We start from the raw sequence: 23473 nt of genomic DNA, 5'->3' as shown, positions 1-23473 counted from the left end.
GAGAAAATCTGTCTCAGGCTGGAGATGTAGGCAGCAGGTGATCTGCTACAGAGATGGGAGTGAGACTTGGGAATTGGATTTGGGATAGAGAAGGGAGAGGTAGAGATCCAGTCAGGCTACCCGTTTCCCTAGCAGGAGTGGCCTGTGGGTTTCCAGAAAATGCCTGCTGGCTTTGAGGACTGGGATAAGATGGTGAGTAGGAAAGAAAGGTTGGAGATGGGGCGGCCACAACAGGTAGTCTGCTGTAGGTCTGGGGTGAGACTGGGGGATTGATTTTTGAGAAGAGCAAGGAGAAGTGAAGCTCTGCAGTTAGCCTACCTGCTTCCATGGCTGGAGTGTTCATTCGCTGAATTTTAAATCAAGTTTCTTCTTCTTGCTGTTAATTTCCTTTTAAATTTTGAACTTTTTTTTTTGAGACAAAGTCTCACCATGTATCCCGGAGCTAGCTACAACTCACTCACTATATAGATCAGGATGACTTTGGACTCACAGAGATACTGGGATTAAAGTTGTGTGCCACCACACCCTTCCTTGATATAAATTTTTTATCAGATATACAGATTGCAAGTACTTTCTCTTAGTCTATAGGCTGTTTCTATTCTTGCCATCTTTCATTCTTTGCTATCAGTATTTTAGTTTTATGTCCCATTTGTCTATTTTTGTTGTCTGTACTGCAATCATTGTCAAAGTCATGGAGCTTGCAGGTTGTTTGGGCCTGTTTTGTGCTCTTTGAGCATCCTTGATTGTGATTAATTTCAGAATGGTCTCAGCCACTATTGATTGAAAAATTTATTTTTCTTTTTTTCTGTTCTCCTGCTGGTAGCTCAACTATACTTAAAAACAAACTCACAGTTCTTGAGACTCTATTTTGATTGTTTTTGTTCTTTTTTCTTTTTTGATTTTTTTTTTTCAAGACAGAGTTTCTCTGTAACAACAGTCCTGGAACTTGCTTTGTAGACCAGGCTGGCCTTGAACTCAGAGATCCACCTCCCTCTGCCTCCCTAGTGCTGGGATTGAAGGTGTGAGTCCCCCACTGCCCAGTTTTGATTGTTTTCTTGTATGTTCAGAAGTTGACTGTTTTGAGCCTACTGATGACTCATTTATTGATGGCATTCTTAATTTAAATTTTGATTTCTACTATTTCTTTTAGATATTTATTAACTTTTCTATCTGCTTATACTTAATCTTTTTTCCAGTGTTGATATTCTTTATACTACATGTAGTCAATCTTTAAAATAAGTTTATAAGAAGATAATACATTATTGTTGACCATTGCTACAATTTTGTATAAACAGACATCTATAGTTTATTCATTTTATTTGATAAAACTCGATGCCTCATGATTCCCGTCTTCTAGGCCCCTGAAACCACCATTGTAGTCTGTTGATTCTATGAATTTTTTTCTTTGAGATAAATCATGTGAATAGAATAATACAGTACTTACCAATAATATGACTCATTTGTTTTGCTTAGTATAATGTCTTCAAATTTTATGTTACATATTGTAGAATTTCCTATTCCATTGTATGAGAGATTGTATTTTTAAAACCATGCTTCTTCAGATGGGTATTTAGGTTGTTTCCACATCTTATGAACATTGCTGCAGTCAGAATAGAGTGTAATATCTGTTCAAGTAAAAGAAATTATTCCTTATCATAGGTTAAAAATGTGAAGCCATATATGTTAAAATCATGGCTTGTAAACATTTATTTTGCCTAGTAATATTAAATAAAACATAGCATGAAAAGACAGAATAGAAACTGAGCATTGTTACCTGTACTGATCATTAGCTTGCCTACACAAATGTTAAATATCGATATTAAAATATCCTATCAATATGATGAGGCAGCATAATAGCTATGGTTATGGGTCAGATATTCTGTATTACTTGGTTGGATTATTTTATTCAATCCTTAATACTGTTATATATGTCATATATATCTACGCATATATTATAACTAAGCACATTTTCTTTTTGTTTATTTGTTTTTCTAAGACAGGGTTTCTTTGTGTAGTTTTGTATGTCCTGAAACTCGCTCTGTCACCAGGCTGGCCATGAACTCAGAGATCTCCTACCTCTGCCTTCCCAATGCTGGAATAAAGGCATGAGCCACCACCCCCATGATATTTTTGTTTGTTTGTTTTTTAAATGATTCGTTTTTTATTTTATGTGTATTGGTGTTATGCCTGTGTGTATCTATGAGTGTGTCAGATTCCCTAGAACTGGAATTACAGACACTTGACAGCTGCCATATGGGTATTGAGACTTGAATCTGAGTTCTCTAGAACAACAACCAGTGCTCTTAGCCACAGAACCATCTCTCCAACCCTTTATTCACATTTTCGTAATAAAAACCAGAGTCATTAAAAATATAATAACTTTCCCAAGATTATATATTTTATTTTGTAATATACCTGGGATATTATGTATATGTTCTAATTTTAGAGTCTTTGTAGTGCTGTGCTTAGCCTACTGTGTTGAATTAGGAGCGGTGGAGCTGCATCCCCTGCACCTGGCGCTAGCTTTACCCAAAATAATTACACGGAAACTGTATTCTTTAAAACACTACCTGGCCCATTAGTTCCAGCCTCTTATTGGCTAGCTCTTACATATTGATCCTAACCCATTTCTAATATTCTGTGTAGCACCATGAGCTGGCTTACCAGTAAAGATCTTAACCTGCGTCTGTCTGGAGTGGGAGAATCATGGCGACTCACTTACTCGGCTTCTTTCTCCCAGCATTCTGTTCTGTTTACTCCACCCACCTAAGGGTTGGCCTATCAAATGGGCCTAGGCAGTTTCTTTATTAATTAACCAATGAAAGCAACAGATTAATACAAGACCCACCTCCATCACTACTGAGTTATACTTTTTGTTTGATTCCATGAATTTCTTTAATTCTATGGAGTAGAACATCTAGAACAGATGTTTGAGAGAAAAGAGAAGCAGTATTAAAGAGGAAAGCACATCCCCCGTGTAACAGTGCTTCAAGTGCTTCTTATGTTCTCAGGAAGTCTGTGGGTAATATCCAGAGCAGCACAGTGACAGTTCCCATATGTGTTCTGTGTTTTCAAAGAAATAGATGTGAATTGTATTCATCGGAGTGGTATCATTGGAGTAAAAACTAAGTCACATTTCTAGGAACAATAAAGACTATAGTTATGAGTCTGGAAAAAGCTTTGAAAGGCGACAGGGCTTCTCACTGATGCAATTTGCAAAGTTGGTAAGTCATATTTCTCAAGAGCAAAAGGCCTGAACTGAGAGAGCAAGTCTGTGACCCAGAGCATCTGTTTCCAATTCAAGCTTGTCACCATCACAGTTTCAAGTTGCCACAGAAATAATAAACCTAGAAATGGTTTCTTAAATCATACACACAGGATAGTGATGAATGGTTCCTTAAATCTTTTTTTTTTCCCTTGGATTTTTCGAGACAGGGTTTCTCCATAGCTTTTGGTTCCTGTCCTGTCACTAGCTCTTGTAGAACAGGCTGGCCTCGAACTCACAGAGATCCGCCTGCCTCTGCCTCCCGAGTGCTGGGATTAACGGCGTGCGCCACCACCGCCCGGCTCTTAAATCATTTCTTAGGCTATTTCCAGGATTTTATTCTTCCATCAGTTATGGTAAAAGGACTCTGTCATATGTCATTTAAGTACCTGGTTTGTCTTAATTAATATACACAATTCATAGACATATTAACTGAGGTTATTTGGAGCTAATTTGTGTAAATAAAAACCTAAAACCATTTATATGTTTTTATTATCTGATAATCATTGTGTAATTTTTGCATTGTTTATAAGTGTCTTTTTTGACATTTCAGGCCTCTCTACTGGTCATTTTGCTTGGGCATTTCACTCGGTAGCAGAAGAAGAACTGTTGAATATGTTGCCAGTCATGCAGAAAGATGATCCGACTTGGTCTGAACTTAGAGCAATGGGCGTGGGATGGTGGGTTCGCAATTCTCGCATCTTGCGCAAATGCATAGAAAAGGTAAATTTTTATTTGGACGTAAAATAGTATATTTTGAATATTTGTTTAATGGCATTCTGTCTTCTATATTAGTTATTCCATTTTGTTTTAGAAACAGCTTCATAATTTTTGTGTGGTGTGTTGTGTTATTGGGTATTAAATATAGGGCCTTATGAATGCTAGGCATGCATTATATTAGTGAACAAAGTTCAGAATCAAGCCTCTTTTTTTAAAAAAAAAAAACATTTAATGGTTTCAGTACATTGCAGATAATGGCCTTGAATGTGCAATTCTGTCTCAAACTCTTGAGCTGTTGTGATTCTAGGCCTTTGCCGCTAGGCCTATCTATTCTCAACCTCTAGTTAACACATTTATTAACTAGTATACTTCTTAATTTCTGAAGTATTTGTTTAGAAAAATACAATAGTTTAGGAAGGCTTCTATAGCCCTGTCACCTCTTCTGTGTGTACTCTGCTACTATAAGTGTACATGTACTAGTTATATCTATATGCATGCACTTATTTATGCATATATGTTTATTTGTGTGCTTATTTAAATTTTAGCATAGAAATAGCATGTACTAATCTTATATGTAAGAGCAATTATTTGTTCATTCCCAAACTACTTCTATAAAAGATTGACTACTGTTTTCCAATTGTAGGTAGCCAAAGCAGCCTTTCATAGAAGTAATGATCCTTTAGATGCTGCAATTTTTTACCTTGCCATGAAAAAAAAAGCTGTGATTTGGGGATTATATAGGTAAGTGAAAGACCTTTAGAGCTAAAAGTCACTTTTCATTCAGAATGAATGCATAAAGTAAAACATGTTTTTATTGAATATGTTCTTAGTTGCCTTTTGTGTTAAAGTGTGTGTTCCATGTTAAGAGAAATCAAATGATGTTACTTGTTTGTTTTAGCGTTTATCAGTCTAAAAACAAGTTTGTTTCTTATTTGATTATTCTAAGAATATCTCCCTCATCACCAAGAAGCAGGAGGAAAGAAGTGGAGTAGAAAACAAATGCGTCAAGATGAATTTGCATCAGCATTGGGGAGGAGGAGAAGATAGTGGAGTCTAGGATAAGCATCTGTCCTCTGCTATTAAAGGGCATGGGTCAGGGTGTTCCTGAGACTGTTACTCTTCTAGGTGCTGTCATTTCTTCTTCTCACTTGTCAACCGCAAGCACTCCAAGAGTACCATTTCTTGAAGATTCTGTTTCAGAATGGCAACTTCTGGGGAAATTTTTTATATTGAATATATGAGTTTTCTAAGAATCTACGGTTTTTCAGGATTGTTTTCTATCAGATTCCATTGAGTTTTGGTTAGCAAGCTCATTTCCAAATAGGTAGAACACAACTATTGATGAGGTTTTAATTTTATACTAGCGTAAATATTAATGTGTAAATTATCTTAATGAAGTATGTATTAGTAAAATTAATCTGCATGAATTTAAAGGTGATTTTTGTGTGAGTGCTGCAAATGCAGATCACTTTGCAATTTGTAAGAGAACTTTTAAATAATTTGTGAGATTTATATATAAAAGTAAATGCTTACCTAATCTTATTTTACTGATGAAGATGCAGATCCATAGTAATTTGTGAACTGGCAAATTTTTTGTTTTCATTTTTATAACTTTTTTTTTGTAACTGGATCTTAGTCTGCACTACAGATTGCTTTCAAATTACCCATCTTACTCAATGAAAGTCCTAAGTGTAAAAGGTTGATTCCAAAGTAGTATTTTAAAATTTTATGAATTTTGTTCCTTTATAGATCTCAAAAAGACACCAAAATGACACAGTTTTTTGGACACAATTTTGAGGAAGAGAGGTGGCGTAAAGCAGCTTTGAAAAATGCCTTTTCTTTATTAGGCAAGCAAAGGTTTGAACATTCTGCAGCCTTTTTTCTTCTAGGTGGTTGCCTCAGAGATGCAATTGAGGTAAACTTTCTTTTTAATTAGCATTATCATTTCCTTAAGCAGTTCACCTAAATCTTAATTTTCTAAATTTTAATTTAACTGGTAGAAATATGAGGCTAAGTTCCTAAAGTTACTGATAATATTTTATAGTAGCTTTTATATTTTATCTTTTACCTAGAGCAGTACTTTACAGAACTGAACAAGCAAGTTTTGTAAAATGAGTAATTCATATGACTCTGCACATGAAGTATATCTTTTACTTATTAGATTTGAGAAAAAATATCTTTTTAATTTTAAAATTCTAATCTGCTCAGGTGAATTTAGAAGAGCAAGTTTTAAGAATAAAAATTATAGATTTATACTGACTAGAGTTATTCGTTTCCTCAGGTCAAATTACTTTGTAAATGCATGCTTAGTAGTGACAAATAGATTTGCAGATGTTATAAATGTTAATTTACTAAAGTAGGCAATATGTATGCCAGTATTGCATTTATAGCTTGTAAAGTTTAGAGTAATAAATCCTTATACATTTTCGGTAAATAGGTTGAGTTCTTCTTAAAAGCTGACTTTATTTATAAACAATATTTTTTAAGGTATGTCTTGAGAAACTGAATGACATTCAGTTGGCTCTTGTAATAGCAAGACTGTTTGAGTCTGAATTTGATAAGTCTGCAACATACAAATCTATTTTACGTAAAAAAGTGTTGGGAATTGGTTCTCCAGTCAGTGAACTCAGTTCATCAAACCTAAATGCACATCGCGACCCCTTTCTTCGGAGTATGGCACATTGGATTTTAGAGGATTATAGCGCTGCTCTGGAGACATTAATAAAGCAACCAGTTACAGAGAATGATGGTAAGGTGACACTTCCTAGATTTTAATAAAAATGTTATTATTTTTGAAAATGTAGTCCACTTTCTGGTCTAATGTAATACTGCATATTAAATTTTTGGTCTTTGTGACTTAGTGGGGTTTTATTATTTCAGAAAGATAAACTATTTAAAGCCAAGAACTTTAGATTTTCTGTTTTATGAAATAAATGTATTGAACATAAATAGTACCAACAGTTGATGTTAAATACTTTGGAGAAATGGTAATAGTATAAAGCCACTTTTTAATATTTGGTTGAGTTATTACACTTGTTAATCAGTTTTATAATTCTTACAAGAAAGATGCAGTGACATGAAAGCTGACTTAATAAATGTGATAGGAGAACCTTAACCTGGACAAATCCTTGACTATTGTTTTCTTAGGATCAGTAGCATATAGATTATTTTAAATATGCCCTTTAGAACTCTACTTCTCGTTTTCTTTCTGGGTGTGTGTGTGAATGCATGCATGTGTGCATACACACATTTATGCATGAAACATTCATTTTAAGCAGGGCTTTGTGTGTGTGTCTGTGTGTCTGTGTGTAACAGCCGTGACTGTCCTGGATCTAGCTCTCTAAACCATGCTGGCTTGAACTCACAGAACCACCTGCCTCTTCCACTGGAGTGCTGGGATTAAAGGCATGTGCCACCATGCCTGATTGTGAAACATTCTTATAGCCTACTATAAAGTGAAATTCTTTCTATGAAGTCATGTAAAAATGGTGGGATTTATTTTACCAATATTTCTCCATAGGCAGGATTGAATGGAATGTTGTAGCTGGCTTAGTAGTTAGTGTATCATTTGGAACAGTAAGTAAAATGCTTCTAGTGTATAACTTTTTATGTAGCACTATTTAATTAGGAAGTATCTTTTTACACTCAAAAGAAAGCCATGAGACTTGGGTATTTAAGTCTTGTAGCTAAAGGGTCCTTAGATGGTTCCAAATAACCAGAAGATACTCGATCTGCAATTGCAGAAGGCAGGTTTATTCTTGAGACAAAAAAGCCAGCATGCTGGGATTTCCCCGGGGGTTTGACCCCGGGGGAGGGTAAGGCAGCCCCTTTTAAGCCTACTTAGGAAAATTTCAGCTCTGGGTAAGTGTACTTTGAAGTGATTGGGTATAGACCCTTATTGATAGAGGAATCATTTTGTGATTGACATCTGGTCAGCAACTGTGGTTGTGGTGTCAGGGATTTGTCTGCTGTGTCAAGTCTGTTTGACTTAAAATAGCAAGAACTGTTCCTGCTTGTGGCCAGGTAGGACCCTGACTGGTTACAAGACTGGATCTACTTGCTGAGGATCTAGTTGAAGCCAGACATGAGTCAATATAGGATGGTGGGGTAATATGGGGCAGAGGTCTTAGCAAACATCTGGCTGCTGGAACAGCTGACTGTTGTCCCTTCAGTAGTCACATGAGGTAAAGATTTTCAAATTGGCTTCTTCATAATGGAGGAAAAACATCGCTTTATTAAACTTACATGCCTTCTTGTTTTATGAAAATATGTAAATGTTTGTGTGTGTGTTTATGTGATATTAATGCAAGATTACATTTCTAGAACCATTTAAATCAGGATTCTTTTGAAAGACAAGTGATAATACTGGTTTAATTGATAGTACCAGTGAGATAGTATTACAGGCAGAAAGAAATATTTTATGGGATAATTTTAGATTGACTGCACAGGACTGAATTTTATATGGAGTGTCAAAGATTAAGAAATTACGGGTAACTCCTAGATTTTTAGCTTGACTAATAATGAATGATATGATGGAACACTGATTAGATCAAGAAACCTTCTCCAGTTATATGATCTTTGGGCAAAGAACTAGTTGAAAGAAGCAAGTTAATCAAAAGAGGTAGGGGGATAAAGGGTGGTATGGACCAAGGGCACATCAGATAAGCCACCCCAGGGCAAAAGTGTTTTTGTATTTAAGTAGAAATGCTGTGGGGAATTGGGAAACAGGAGATAGAGATGTGCAAATTAACAACATATAAATGGTGTTTAAGATTATGAGACTGTTGTGAGTTTAACTTGGGGAGTGTGGCTAAAATACAGTATTTATGATCAGTCAAGACAAGGACTAGCCAAACTGACTGAAGAGATGTATCCAGGGAATAGTGAGATAAAGAGCTAAGTAATCTATCTATCTATCTGAAGGCATTGGTTAAAATACAATTGTAAAATCTTTTCTGTTCAGTGACAAGGAATAATGTGGTCTATATAATATATATATACATATATATATATATGTATATATATATATATATAATTTGTCCAAGGACCTGGTCAAGTTTCCTCAGAGAAAAGAGGGACTTTTATACAGTCATAAATTCTCAGTTCAGATCTTGAGCTTCTCTTGACTTACAAAGTAAATTTGCTTTCAGATCAAGTCGTGATGTCAGCCTGTAATCCTGTAGTTTTTAATTTCTACAATTTTCTAAGAACACATCCACTTTTGCTAAGACGTCATTTTGGATCAACTGATACATTTTCAGCTCACATGGCTTTAAGAGGAAAAAGTGGATTGGCTGGAGCAATTAATCTAAATGAAAGAAGATTATTTTTTAGTACTGCTAGTGCTCACCTCAAATCTGGCTGCCCCATGTTGGCTTTGGAAGTATTGTCAAAGATGCCTAAAGTTGTCAAGAAAACAAAACACTTGTGTAGAGAGTCTAGTTTTTTTACTAGTAAAGAGTCTTCTCCGTTACAATCAGATGCAAAAGAAGATAAGTCTTCTGCTGTTGACTGGTCACAGTCACTGATAAATGGTTTCGAATCTTCTTCAGAGGGTTCCTCAGAGAGACAGTCAAACTCTACCTTTTCCTTTGACTGGAGCCAACCAAGTGTGGTTTTTCAGGATGACTCTTTGGAATTGAAATGGGATAGTGATAATGATGAAGAAAATGAAGATCCTCCTATTTCAATGAAAGAAATAAAACCTTTGCCAAGAAAAGCAGATAAAAAATTAGACGAATTAAGCAGTTACACAGACTCTTTAAGCACACTAGATGAAAGTGACATTTTAAATCCATCAGAAGATATAATTGCTGTTCAACTAAAATTTAGAGCATGTTTAAAGATCCTCACAGTGGAACTTCGTACTTTATCTACTGGCTATGAAATAGATGGTGGGAAATTGCGTTACCAACTTTACCACTGGCTTGAAAAAGAGGTGGTAGCTCTTCAGAGGATCTGTGACTTTTGCTCAGATGCCGAACAGCTGCAGACCACATTTAGTCAAAGTGTGGGGGAATCTGGATTAAGTGATGATATTGATGATTTGCATCACCAAACAACAGTGAAACAACGGAGAGAAAGTTTCCAGGAAAAAAGACAGTGGCTCTTGAAGTATCAGTCACTCTTGAGAATGTTTCTTAGTTACTGTGTACTTCATGGCTCTCATGGTGGGGGTCTTGCATCTGTGAGAATGGAATTAATCTTACTTTTGCAAGAATCTCAGCAGGTATGTAACATTTTTTGTTTTGTTTCCATGCAAGGTGTCATGTAACTTTAGCTAGTCTATATGTCTCTATGTAGACCAGACTGACCTTGACCTCACAGATATCCTCCTGCCTCTGCCTGTACCTCCCAGGTGCTGTAATTAAAGGCTTGTGCCAGCATGCTGGCAGGTATATAACTTTAACTAGTCAAACATAGAATAGGAACAGAAAGAAGTAATATAATTATGTTAATTAAAAATTTAAAAGCTTTAATTAAAGAGAAAGATACTACCTGTCTGAAGCAGCTTTTGGTGTTGTGTTTTTTATTTTATATTTATACTTGATTTTCTGTGTTACATTTGCTTTAAGGAATGAATCTGTATGTAGTCATAGTAGGAATTGGAGGTGCTGTGTCTGTTACAGTTGCAGAATAGATCTTGTCAGGTGTTATGACTTGCTTTGTTTGTAGGAACATCTGAGGTAATGAGCATCACCTTATGGAGGAGTACTAAGGGTATTACTGTTTGAGAAACAGCTGTAGAAACATTTATGTCCTCGGGTTGTAGCAACTTAAGGTATATGTACTCTGAATAATTTTAAGTTTTAATTTTGAAGCCTTTTGAAAGATCCCCTGAATTTCTTTTTTTTTTTTTTTTTTTTTTTTTTTGTGGTTTTTCGAGACAGGGTTTCTCTGTGGTTTTGGAGCCTGTCCTGGAACTAGCTCTTGTAGACCAGGCTGGTCTCGAACTCACAGAGATCCGCCTGCCTCTGCCTCCCGAGTGCTGGGATTAAAGGCGTGCGCCACCACCGCCCGGCCCCTGAATTTCTTAAGGAGTAGAGTATAACTAAAAATAGTCGTTTAACTTTTTTTCTCTTTATTTTTAAGGAAACGGCAGAGCCAGTATTTGCTAACCCTCTGTCAGAACAAACTTCAGTGCCTCTTCTCTTCGCTTGTACAGCCAGTGCCAAAACAGTAGTTGCCAATCCGTTACTGCACCTTAGTAATCTCACACATGATATTCTACATGCCATAATAAACTTTGATTCACCACCTCATCCTGATAGCCAAAGCAATAAAGTAAGTATGCTTCATTTAAAGCTTTTTTGTTACCAATGTATATTATTTAGATAAAATGATAGATTTTTTATTCTAACATTTTATTCATCTCTAAAACATTTAGCAGTATTTTCCACATACACTCTCTGTTACACCACTCCTTTTCCTGAGCAGGCCTCCTCCTACCTTCATTTACTTGTTTTCTGAAGATATAACTGTTTCTTTCTATCAAAACAAAATACAAGACTAGACATAGTATTAATTGTATTAACAATTCCCTGGTTTTAGGTCAGGCTTACTGTTTTATAGGGTACTTGAGTTCTTTTTCAGTTCTGTGTGTCAGTTGTTTAAGTTTCATTAGCTTCATTAAGATTAAAACAGCTGGGCTAAAGAGATGACTTAGTTGTTAAAGACACTTACTACAAACCTGAAAACCTGCATTAGATGCTTTGTATCTACATGGTGGAAGAAGAGATTACTGAAAGTTGTACAAGTTGTCCATGACCTCTATATCCACGTCAAGACAAACACAATAAATAATTATACATAAATAAACACAGTTAAAAATCTACTATATATTTATATATACATAAATAGATAATATACTTATATAAATATGCATATATTTATATACCTAATATATCTAAGTATACACCAAAATGTAATATATATTAGATTTTTAACTGTTTTTATACACACAAATACACACACACACTCACACACATAAAACATCAATGACTCCTTAATCTTTTTTATTTGCATCAAAAGTCTTGTGTATGTGTATTGGTGCGCACATGCCACTGCTCATATGGAGGTCAGAAGACATTTGCAGAACTCAGTTCTCTCTCTACCATGTGAGTTCTGGAGATTTAACTGATTTCATCAGATTTGGTGACAGGTCAAGGCGTTTGGAGCTATCTTGCCGGCCCCTCCTTAAGTTTATAAAGGGTAAAATGCTTTCCATGGGTGGAATACTATAATTTTTAAAGGATAGATGCTTAATATTTTGGTGTAAAAGCACTAACAGGTAACTAAATTATTCCCCTGTCAATACTGAGCTATACATTTTAAAAAGCGTGAGGTGGGCTGGAGAGATGGCTCAGTGGTTAAGAGCACTGTCTGCTCTTCCAAAGGTCCTGAGTTCAAATCCCAGCAACCACATGGTGGCTCACAACCATCTGTTATGAGGTCTGGTGCCCTCTTCTGGCCAGCAGGCATACACACAGACAGAACATTGTACACATAATAAATAAATAAATAAATTAATTAATTAATTAAAAAAAAAAGCGTGAGGTATCTTGTTACCTAGCAGAATCATCTGCTAAAAGTTTGAATTCCTAAATTTGTTCCAGATTTATTGAATCACCTGTGAGAGAGGCTCAGGAATAAGTTTGTTACTAACAAACTTGCAACTTCTTTAAAATATGCTAATATTATTATAGATAATTTAATTGATCACACCATCTTCTTATCCATCTTACTGTACTTTATCTCCTGTTGAAACTATATTTCATCTTTCCTCTCGAGATTCCTTTAATGACTGAGTTTAATTGACATTTTCAGCATATCCCTTGAGATTTTTTTTCTGACATTGTCTTAAAATTCCTGCTATCTTCCAGGTTATGATACCATACCAGTTTGATTTTCTGCTGTACTGATAGTAAAATCTCCTTCCACAATTTTACCCTCTTCAATATACTCAATTTTTACAATTTATTTGTTCTCTCCCACACACACTTTTTTTACTGTATTACTCCACAGTAGAAATTCATAAAGCATGTATTATATAGTTTGGAAATTCATTTCCTAAAAACTGCTCATTTTTAGCAAACTACATTTCTTACTTCTGTTATTTTATTACACTTATATATCCATTTTATTTATTTGTTTGTTTGTTTATTTATTTATTAAAGATTTCTGCCTCCTCCCCGCCACCGCCTCCCATTTCCCTCCCCCTTATCCATTAATTTTATAAATTTGTATGTGTGCATATACACTTGAACGCTACAACTCACATGTGAAACTTAGAGCACAGCTCTTGGGAATCACTTTTCTTCTATGTGGGCTCAGGGAGCAATCCCAGACTTGTTGACAAATTCTTTCCCTGCTGGCCTATTAACATTAATTACAGGAATCCGTGCTATATCATATTAGCTTTGCCTTCTTAAATTCCTGTTGCTGGTTAAGAACTATCCTGAAATATGACTGGCTTTAATTTCATTCCATCAGTTGACTTGTCATTTCTTTTTTGAGCCAACATGGCTATTTTCTGAACTTACTCGTTTATGCTTGTGATCTCGTGTTGGGTAACTAGATTCTGGGTGATATAGCCTCATTTATTTTCTGGTGATAGACGATTTGATTTTATGTGTCTCATCCTCCAGCAGGCAAGCCAAATGTGTTAAATTGGTCTCTTCAGTGAAGTAAAACTGATAGGATGTATGAAAAGTATAGTGGAATAGGAAAGGAGGAAGAGGGAAAGAAATTATCAGTAATTGGCATGTGTGATTGTATTAGTTTCTATTCTATGTTGTAAAAGAGACATCCGACCAAGGTAGCATATAAAAGAGAAGCATTATATTGGGACATTTCTTACAGTTTCAGCATGTAAGTTAGTCCATGATCATTATGATGGGAACTGTGGTGGCAGGCAGGCATGGTGCTGGAGCAGTAGCTGAGAGCTTATATCCTGATCCATACTCAGAAGGCAGAGAGGGAGGGAGGGAAGGAGGGGCGGACAGACAGGGCTTGACATGGGGCTTTGAAACCGCAAAGCCCACTCCAATGAAGAACTTCCTCCAACAAGACCATTCCTCCTAATCCTTGAACAGTCGATCAACTAGGAACCAAACATCCAAATATGATAGCTTACAGGAGCTATTCTCATGTCAACATAGTGACTGTGGTGGCTGAGTTGCTCAAGGATCTGCATATGCTAAACTTGTGAATAGAAGAACAGACCTTACAGTTCCAGTCCAGGTTCAAAGGTTAAAAAGTAAGTTTATTCTAAAAGTGAACCACTTGATATCTTATGATATCAAGAGCTTATGTTTCAGTTAGACTCTGAGGATGGAGAAGGGAAGATGATGACTTTTTGCTTTGGAGAAATTTGGTTATAGTTGTGTGGTTTGTAATTTCTACCAGAGAACTCTGTCTTTTCTTTAATATTTCTATAGAATGATTTCTGTGGGTAGATGTTCTTAGGAGGACTAAAAGAAGAAAATAGCCTACAGAAGCTAAAGACTTTTCATTTCCGTTTTGGCAAAATCATAATTTATGCCGAGCCTTGGTGGTGCATGTCCTTAATCCCAGTATTCGGGAGGCAGAAGCAGGAAGATCTCTTTGAGTTCGAGACCCGCCTGGTCTACAGAGCCAGTTCCAGGAAATTTAGGGCTGTTACAAAGAGAAAACCCTGTCTCAAAAAACAAACAAAAATTCTACTTAAAGTAATTGTGTATTTTGTTTTTTTTTCCAGGTATATGTAATGCATACTTTAGCAGCCTCACTTTCTGCTTGTATTTATCAGTGCCTTTGTGGTAGTCATAACTACAGGTAAATACCTTCTTATGGAATTTAAGATTACTTTTAGTAAACAGTGAGGTTCCCTTTCTATATGTTATTAACTCAAAATGATACATAACACTGCTTTCAGTAAATGTACTTTTTTTCCATCTTTGAAATTTTAGCTTATGCCTTTATGACAAAGGAAACTGAAGCTAACTCTTGTTCTTGTAATTTATTTAGCTGCTTGTAATTGATCACTGCCGTCATGCTAAATACCGTGATAGATATTGAGAAATAAAAATAGGTAAAATACTCATTCCTTAAGAACGTTCTTATTAAAAACAGATGAATAGATGATAAATAATAAAACATCATACTTGAGTGATAAATTCTTTAATTTGTTATACAGCAAAAAGCCTGAGGCACGTAGACAAAGGGGTGATTAATATGAAATTGAGAAATTTTTCAAATTTCATGTTTAGGAATTTTCATATTCTGTATTCAGTATAATATTTTAAAAGCCTGAAAATTGACATTCTAGTGTATAGTCTAGCATTAATTCTTTGAAATTCTATGACATTGTTTATTTAAATATTATCTGTCTTCTGTTTTTTACTCTTTGAAACAGATAGTAAAACTTGTATGTCCATTTCTTTGTTTAACTTCATGCATTCTTTTATCTATTGGTTTCATTTCCATGCAAATCCCCACTTAATTTTCTAGATATTAGTGCATTCTTCTACAAAATATACTATTTTTTCTCTAGATGTTTATATTTTAGAAATTTTTGCTTTTTTTCTTTTTATTGAAAATAGATTCTCTCTCATACAATATATCCTGATTACAGTATTCCCACCCTTCATTCAGTTCCACTTCACCTCACCTTCCATCCAGGTCAACTTCCTTTCTGTCTCATTAGAACAGCAAAATGTAACAAAATAAAATATTAAATAAATATTTTTTTCATTTTAAAATTGCAAATTGGCTTTTAAGTTTATGTATATTGATTGTACATATTTATGCAGTACAGTATGGGATATTTTTGATATCACAATACATACAATGTTCAGTGATCAAAACTGGGTATTGGGTATTTATGATTCTTTGTGATAAGATTCAAAATCCTGTCATAGGTATTTTGAAATAGCACACACAGTATTAATGGTGGCCACCATGCTGTGTTGTGGAACATTAGAAATAACTTCCTCTATTTAATATGACGTCCTCAGAATTCATCCATTTTACCACAAAGAAGGATTAATGATTGTATCTTTAATTTTCAATTAAAGTTGGTTAAAAGCCAGGCCACGGTAACTCTTGCCTGGGATCTTTTTGTCAACCCCAGGTCAATCGGTAGTGGGAGCAGTGGTTTAAGAGGATGAGGAACTCTGTTGTTTTACTTTATTTAAGTCCTGTCCCTACTTCTAGGTAGTAGTACTTCCTGGTAGTGCTTTTGTACCTGTTCAGACTAGAGTAGCCTTTTACATCTAATTCTTTCTGTTCCTTTAGTTGATCAATCAAGGTTTTATAACAATTGAGCATGGGGTGCCTAATTCCAATTGATACATATTTCATAACCCAAACTCTATACATAAGGCTCAGGAAAATCATGTAAGAAGAGGCAGAAAGATTTTTAAGAGACAGAGAACCAGGATTTCTGCTGCAGGACAATGACTTCTAGACATGAAAAGGAAAGAAAAGACATGAAATCTCAGCAGTATGGTTGCCTAAACAGCATAGAGAGGGGAAATTTCTTATGCCCCATCTCTAATTAAGAGTTAAAAAGTAGTCATTCGCTGCTGAGACAGGGAGAATGAGTTTTCTCCAGGTACAAACCTCTTGGTGGGTTATCCTTTTCCAACTTACCGGCCCTAACCACATGAATATATAAGCATTTCTAAATGAACTCAGTGAATTGTATGTATGTAGGCATACACACACACACACACACACACACACACACAGAAGGGGGGTACATATAGCAATAATAAGTCATGAATTCATTGAGCAAGAATAGGAGGGACACAGAAAGAGTTGAGTAAGAAGAGAAATAGATATGATATAAACAATACTAATGAGTAAAGTTCTCAAGAAACATGAGGTCTACCCATTTCCCTGTCTTCACAAGAAGATACCTACCTACTCAATTTTTTCGTGAAGTGACTCCATACCTGATTGTGTCATAGCTTTTCCTACCTATTTGGTACAAATATTTTCTCAATTATCTAGTGCCTGGGAATTCTCAACTGGTTTCTGACTTTCTTTTAGAGGGAACCAATCCACTGATAGATGTTTACAGTATATCCATGGGTAGCGGGAAAATCAAGAGATTACCATTCTACTATGTATGTAATGTCCCTCTCAATCTCTTTTAATTATGTCTTCCATTTTTATACTTTATCTTTGTTTTGACTTCAGAAAACTTCTTTATGTATAACATTCCTTTTAATTGCTTTAGTAAGTTTGCTTCTGTGGGTAGAGATGTTTTGATGAGTTTGTTATCTCTTAAATGGTATCAACTCTCATCGGTATTGGTTTTTGATTGTCAGTTCATCTTATCTCTGTAAATTGTCCATGGACAACCCCACTTACCACTCTGGTTATATATTCCCAGGGTAGCTTCAATTTTATTTCTTTGATTGTGAGTTTATTTATGTAATTGCATATTGGTTTGTTTTCATCAACATGTTTTTATCTTCTTATCATAAATATTTCTACAAGTTGAGGGAATTTTTGTTATTACTCTGCCATCTTAAATTTGGAAAATAAAGCCCAAGAATCTATTTACAAATATGAAAATGTTATGATTAGTGAGATTCACTAAGTATAACATCTTTAAGACTCTGTTGACGTGTAAATATTATATTTGTTTACTGAATATGTAGTATAGAAACATCTGAAGTACTACTTTCTAGGATTTTTATGCTCTTTTTGCTGCTAGGTATCATAATGTTAAAATAGCTTATGGTAAACTATTATTTACTTAATCTCTTATTAAATTACTGTAAGTTCTTAAATATATAGTAATGCTTATCCCCTTTGCCTTCATAGTGTGATACATATAATTTTATCAATAGCAGTATGATAAAATTATTTATGTCCGATTCCCCCATCATAGCAAAACTTTTATGGGGATAGAAACTATTTCTACTATATGCTTAGTACCTAGTTCGGTGCCAGATAGAGGGTTGACTAGCCATTAGCTATGAAATTGAGCCTGGACTCGCCTCATTTTCAATGAAATAGCTTTGTTTTAAAGTCATACATATAAGCTTGCTTCTTGTTGCCCAAAATAATGTGTCTTTTTTAAAAATGTATTTTTCATCTTTCACTAAAAAAATATGCTAGACACTTGTCAAATTTGTTTTAGTTTAGAATGTGTGTGTTTACAACTTTAGAGGATAGTGTATTAATAACAGTATAGTGCCATAAAACCTATAACTTAGACATAAAAGCAATATAATTCTTAAACAAAAATTTCCGTTTAAGGTACTTTCGAAGTTGGATGGAATTACATGGAATTTATCTTAGGTTTAAATATTGTTTCTTTTCTTAGTTCATTTCAAACAAATCAGTTTACTGGAATGGTGTATCAGACAGTACTACTTGCCCATCGACATTCTTTGAGAACAGGAAGTTTAGATGACTCAGTAACTCCCAACACATCACCAGCTCAATGGCCAGGTATAAGTAATTTACATATATGAGTTATTTTTTTAGTCTTATTAGAACTGTTAAGTGATAAAAAGCAGATTGGTTTAATTTTACCAATTGATTATCGTTGTTAAATATTGCTAGATTTGACACCATTACAAATTCAATGCAAATTCATTTAGTCACAGAAAGCTCTTGTTACACAAGACATTAATAAACAAGTATTTTTTTGATCCCTCTATTAAAGTAGCTCATTTTTGTTAAATTGTTTCTTAAATAATTTGAAATATTTTATCAAAATATTTGTGTTATTAACATTTTAATTATGATTTGATATAAGTTTTAATTTTCAGTTTATCTAAGTTGTACAGATATTTCAGCAATTGCTCTTTAATCATAATAACCTACTGGTTATGAATCCAGAGGGGGTTATTTAATGCTGATTGAGTAAATTTTTTCAAAAACTCAAAAAGTAAAAAGAAGTGTTTAATTTTTAACTTTAAAAGTTTGTTGTTGTTGTTGTTGTTAATGGCAGGAATTTTTTTTTCTTTTTTTTTTTTTTTTTGATCCTAGGAATAAATTGCCTAATACAACTTTTGAATTCTTCTGGTGAAGAAGCCCAATCAGGACTTACAGTCTTGCTTTGTGAAATTCTCACAGCAGTGTATCTTAGTCTGTTCATTCATGGGCTGGCAACACATTCTAGTAATGAACTGTTTCGGATTGTAGCCCACCCCCTAAATGAAAATATGTGGTCTGCAGTATTTGGTGGAGGAGTGCAGACACACTCAAAAGGCTTATCTGGTAAGTTTTTCCTGTCTCTCTCTTCTTCCCTTTTCCTTTCTTATCTCTTCTTCCTCTCATTTTTTTTTTAAGCTGAAACTTTATTCATCTGGATAGCTTTGTTAAATGTAATTATGTTTTAATTTTGTGTCAGAAAGCTCTTGTTATACAAGACAGTCAGCAAATAATAATGTGGTAAGAAAATGAAATATTAAAGCTTCTGGTCTACTTTTCAGTCTTTAACATACTCCTGCATTGATGATTAGACTATTTAATGTACTTGAATTTGTTTCTTATTATTAAAATGTTCATTTCTTTTGCAATACTCTGTCACTTTGAATTTGTTCTATTCCAAATACAGATTTTTCTCTTCTTTCTTTGGCAGGAAGGCACTTTGCTGTGCCTAGCCCCCACCAGGTAGTCGTATTCTCCATGGAATGTGTGGGCTTTTCCAAAGCTCTTTCAGCCATCAGTTCTCATAGTCCTCCCACTCTTGAAGGCAAGATCTTAGCTTTAGAAATAGGTTGTTACTATTTAGCTTGCTTTGTGTTGTTTTCGCAGGTTTGCATAGAGTGGGATAGTTTGTTTTGGCATTTAAGAAAAATTGACAATTTCTTTTACTCAAGCCATATTTTTGATTTAAAACAATGATTAGCATTTTATAAAGTTCTTTCTGCTATTCCATACTAGTTTCAAATACTTGGTTGTGGATATTTTCTATCCCTTAAATTTTAACATTTTTAAGTGTACAAAACCAAAAGAAAAAGATTGCTAGTGCTAATCCCAGGAAATCACAATATGGCTTGAAATGACCAAAAAAGCATTTCCCATGAAGCTGCTTTATGATTTGCATACTATGACTGCCTATTAGTTTTTGGATTTCTAAGTGTTTTTAATACCATGAAAAGTAAATATTTTAAGTAATTGTATCCTTTCATTTCTGATGTTATAACTACATGTATTCTATTTAAATAAAATTAAAACAACATACTTGTTCAACTTGAAAATAACTTTCATGATGTTTTCCAAACTTTTTTTTGTGATTTATTAACAACATGATAGTATTGGTTTTCCAGTTTTGTGGATTATTTGGAGTAGATTTTGGACTTAATTTATAATACTGGGAAACCCGTTACTATACTAACATTAAATTTTTTAAAATTATTAAAATATATGTAAATTTGAATCTTCAAATAGAAATTGGAAAACAATTTTAAATGCTCTTTAAAAGAAACCCTTTTAAAAGAGATAACATTTATAAGTGAAGCCCAGGAAGATTATCACTGAATTTTAATCCACTTCTTCCCTATTGCCTTTAAGTACTTAGACCCGTACCTGTATATATTTGTAGGGTTAAATATTTATTATTTGGAAGGTCAGATGGTTGGCAAATGACTTGACGAGAAAATATAATTAGATTTGGATTCATAATTTTAAAAAAAAATCCTTGTAGGGCTGGAGAAATAGTTTAGCAGTTAAGAACATTTGCTTTTGTGGAATACCCAGGTTTGAATCCCAGCACCCTTGTGGAAGCTCACAACTTTGTAGCTCCAGTTCCGGGGACCAACATTCTCTTCTGATCTTAATAGGCACCAGGCACGTATTTGATGCTCAGACATGCATGCAAGTGAAACACTCATATACATAAAATGAGTATTTTAAAAAGTTTTAAAAGCATTATTGTTAAAGCCCATACATACCCTCATAAGTAAATATTTTTAGATTTTTTAAATGATCTTCTGTAATAGAAGAAAAAAGTCGTTATCTTGTTTAAATACTTAATAGTCCTTAGCAATATGGACATACTTTTCACTAAGCTGTGATCCCATAGAATTGTACAACAAAAGTCTTGGTAGGTTAGCTTCTACTTTATCCTCACATCATTTATCTGTCACTCTTACATTTTATTTATTTTTTTTTTATTTTATTTTTTATTTTTTTATTTTTTTGGTTTTTCGAGACAGGGTTTCTCTGTGGTTTTGGAGCCTGTCCTGGAACTAGCTCTTGTAGACCAGGCTGGTCTCAAACTCACAGAGATCCGCCTGCCTCTGCCTCCCAAGTGCTGGGATTAAAGGCGTGCGCCACCACCGCCCGGCGACACTCTTACATTTTTTTTTTTGTTTTGTTTTGTTTTTCTCTTACATTTTAATCCATACTCTTTCTGCTCTTCAACAGCTGGGGGGTGGGGGTGGGGATGCGACTTAAAACAAACTGAGTTCATTTTGGGGTACAGAGACCTTTTGGTGTATCAGTCTTCTCTTGTAGCACTAAAGCAGTAGACAAAAATTAATAAATATGACTGTGTTTCAGTAAAATGTTGGATATAAAAATAGGTCGTAAACAAGATATGATGGTACACATCTTTCAATCCCAGCAGTTTGGAGACAGAAACAGAGAAATCTCTGAGTCCAAGGTCTGCCTTGTCTATTATAGTGAGTTCCATCCAGGACAGCCAGAGCTGGGGGGAAAAAAAAAAGTCATATTTTGATAGCCTTTGAGATACAAAGTTTTTTGTTACACTTTATAGCTTCTGCTTTTAAGAACTAAAGTTACCATTTCATGTCTGGAAAGGTTTTGTGAAATGACAGATGCCATCAGAGTGATAATTGTCATTTTTCCTTCTGTGACCCTTTCTGTGAAGAAGTTCAGAAGCTAAGACAGTTTTGGCTCCTCTACTGAAAGGTCCAGTGTTGATGTGGCTGCCCACAGATTTCATACCATCTCATCTGGTACTAAAGCCCACTACACTGTCTAACTAATCCTTTTGCTCTGAACTAAAACAGTTTTTCTTTTTCCTTAAAATTGCAGATTTAAGTTCAAATTTACTTTACATATGAAATTTATCTGTTTTTCAAAATATTAAACATTTTAGTTTTGAGAATAGTTTTTAAAGTTACTTCCCATGATATATTTTCCATCAATTAAAAAACTATGAAATTTACCTTGACTGTATTTTTCATATATCTGAGTTCTAGAAAAAAATTTTCAAACCTTAACATAATTAGATTCATAGATCATGGAGTTAATGATTAAATTGATAATTGGTAAATTAATTTTGGCTTTATTTTTAATATTTTATAAACACTAAGGCTTAAATATTTAAGTGAAATTTAAACTTATTTTATAAATTAAATTTATAAATTTATTTAAGGGATAAATTTTGGTAAGTAATGTTATCATATGGTTTAAGATGAAAAATATATTATTAGCCTGATCTTAGCTTCAACTGTTTCTTTTTTTTTGATACTGAAAATTGAGCCCAGAACCATGTTTATGTTAGGCAAGCTGCTACCAATGAACCAGATTACGAGCCCCAGTTCTACATGTTTATGAAGAGCCTTACTCAAAGGTCAGGTTGATTCTTACTTAAACACTTATATGTATTGCTTGTAGACAAAAATATCATTATATAGTTGTAAATATCTTAATAAATGATAATCCTAACCATTTTTTCAGATAATAAAAATAAGCAAATAATTATCTGTATGTTTATCCATTTGGATTGGGTATAGGCCAGCCAAATAAAACATTTAAAACGCAGTTATCTTGTGGTAAGGTTGGATGTAAACATCCAACTTATGCTCACCTGTCTTTGAGAACTTAGAAACTATTTTGGATACCAAGCGTACTTAGAGGAGCTAGAATGATGTGACTTACAGGAACTGTAAATTACATGATTTATCAGTTGATGAAGAGAAAGGCTCTTGGTTCCAAACTACTCTAGTTTGAAAGGGAACATGGAGGAAAGAAGTGAAGGGAGAGGAGTGAGAGACTGAAGTGGGAAAGGGAAGCAGTGGATAACAGAGTACTGGCAGTCAGAAACAGCCAGTCCTGAGAACAGGAGAAAACTCAGAACCAAAGCACAGTCAAGGTAAACAGCAGAATGACGGCAGTTAGTGTGAAAGGAAACTCTTAAAATCTTGGTTTTTAGATACATTGTTGTATTTTTAAAGCACAGCAATCTGAGGAATTTTAGGTGTAGATAAGCAGTGCTTTGTGTTTAGATGGCTGCAAAATAACACTCACAATGTCCCAAGAGTTTGGTTGTATTAATATTCAGTGTACATTGTTGACCAAGGGGATTATCTTCATTTCTTTTCCTGTTGCTACAATAAAATACCCAGGCAAAAGCTACTTAAGGAAATGTTTATTTTAGCTCCCAGTTGAAGGTAGAGTCGTCATTTTGTAAAGTCAAGTCAGGAAGAGCTTGAAGCCTGGTCATGTCATTTCTGCATTTAGGAGGTGAAGAACAGTGTATGCCTGCTGCTTCTCAACTTCCTCTCT

General features: G+C 34.5%; 1 protein-coding gene across 4 annotated transcripts in view; it reads left to right on the top strand.

Moving 5' to 3' along the window:
• Nucleotides 1-23473, top strand: part of Dmxl1 (Dmx like 1) — a 152606-nt gene that overhangs the window by 71817 nt on the left and 57316 nt on the right. For 2 of the 4 annotated variants that reach the window (XM_057788825.1, XM_057788824.1), the window contains exons 20-29: nt 3819-3988; nt 4629-4726; nt 5735-5900; nt 6473-6734; nt 9136-10214; nt 11078-11269; nt 14724-14800; nt 18309-18436; nt 18980-19210; nt 19575-19688. In XM_057788825.1, the coding sequence (XP_057644808.1) occupies nt 3819-3988; nt 4629-4726; nt 5735-5900; nt 6473-6734; nt 9136-10214; nt 11078-11269; nt 14724-14800; nt 18309-18436; nt 18980-19210; nt 19575-19688 (2517 nt within the window). The remainder of the gene's footprint in view (nt 1-3818; nt 3989-4628; nt 4727-5734; nt 5901-6472; nt 6735-9135; nt 10215-11077; nt 11270-14723; nt 14801-18308; nt 18437-18979; nt 19211-19574; nt 19689-23473) is intronic. The other 2 variants (XM_057788827.1, XM_057788826.1) reach the window with 1 other exon arrangement.

Source organism: Chionomys nivalis, chromosome 14, assembly GCF_950005125.1.
Source record: "Chionomys nivalis chromosome 14, mChiNiv1.1, whole genome shotgun sequence".
Taxonomy (NCBI): Eukaryota; Metazoa; Chordata; class Mammalia; order Rodentia; family Cricetidae; genus Chionomys; species Chionomys nivalis.
The sequence above is the reverse complement of the archived record's forward strand: the minus strand, read 5'-3'. Positions and strand labels throughout refer to the sequence as shown.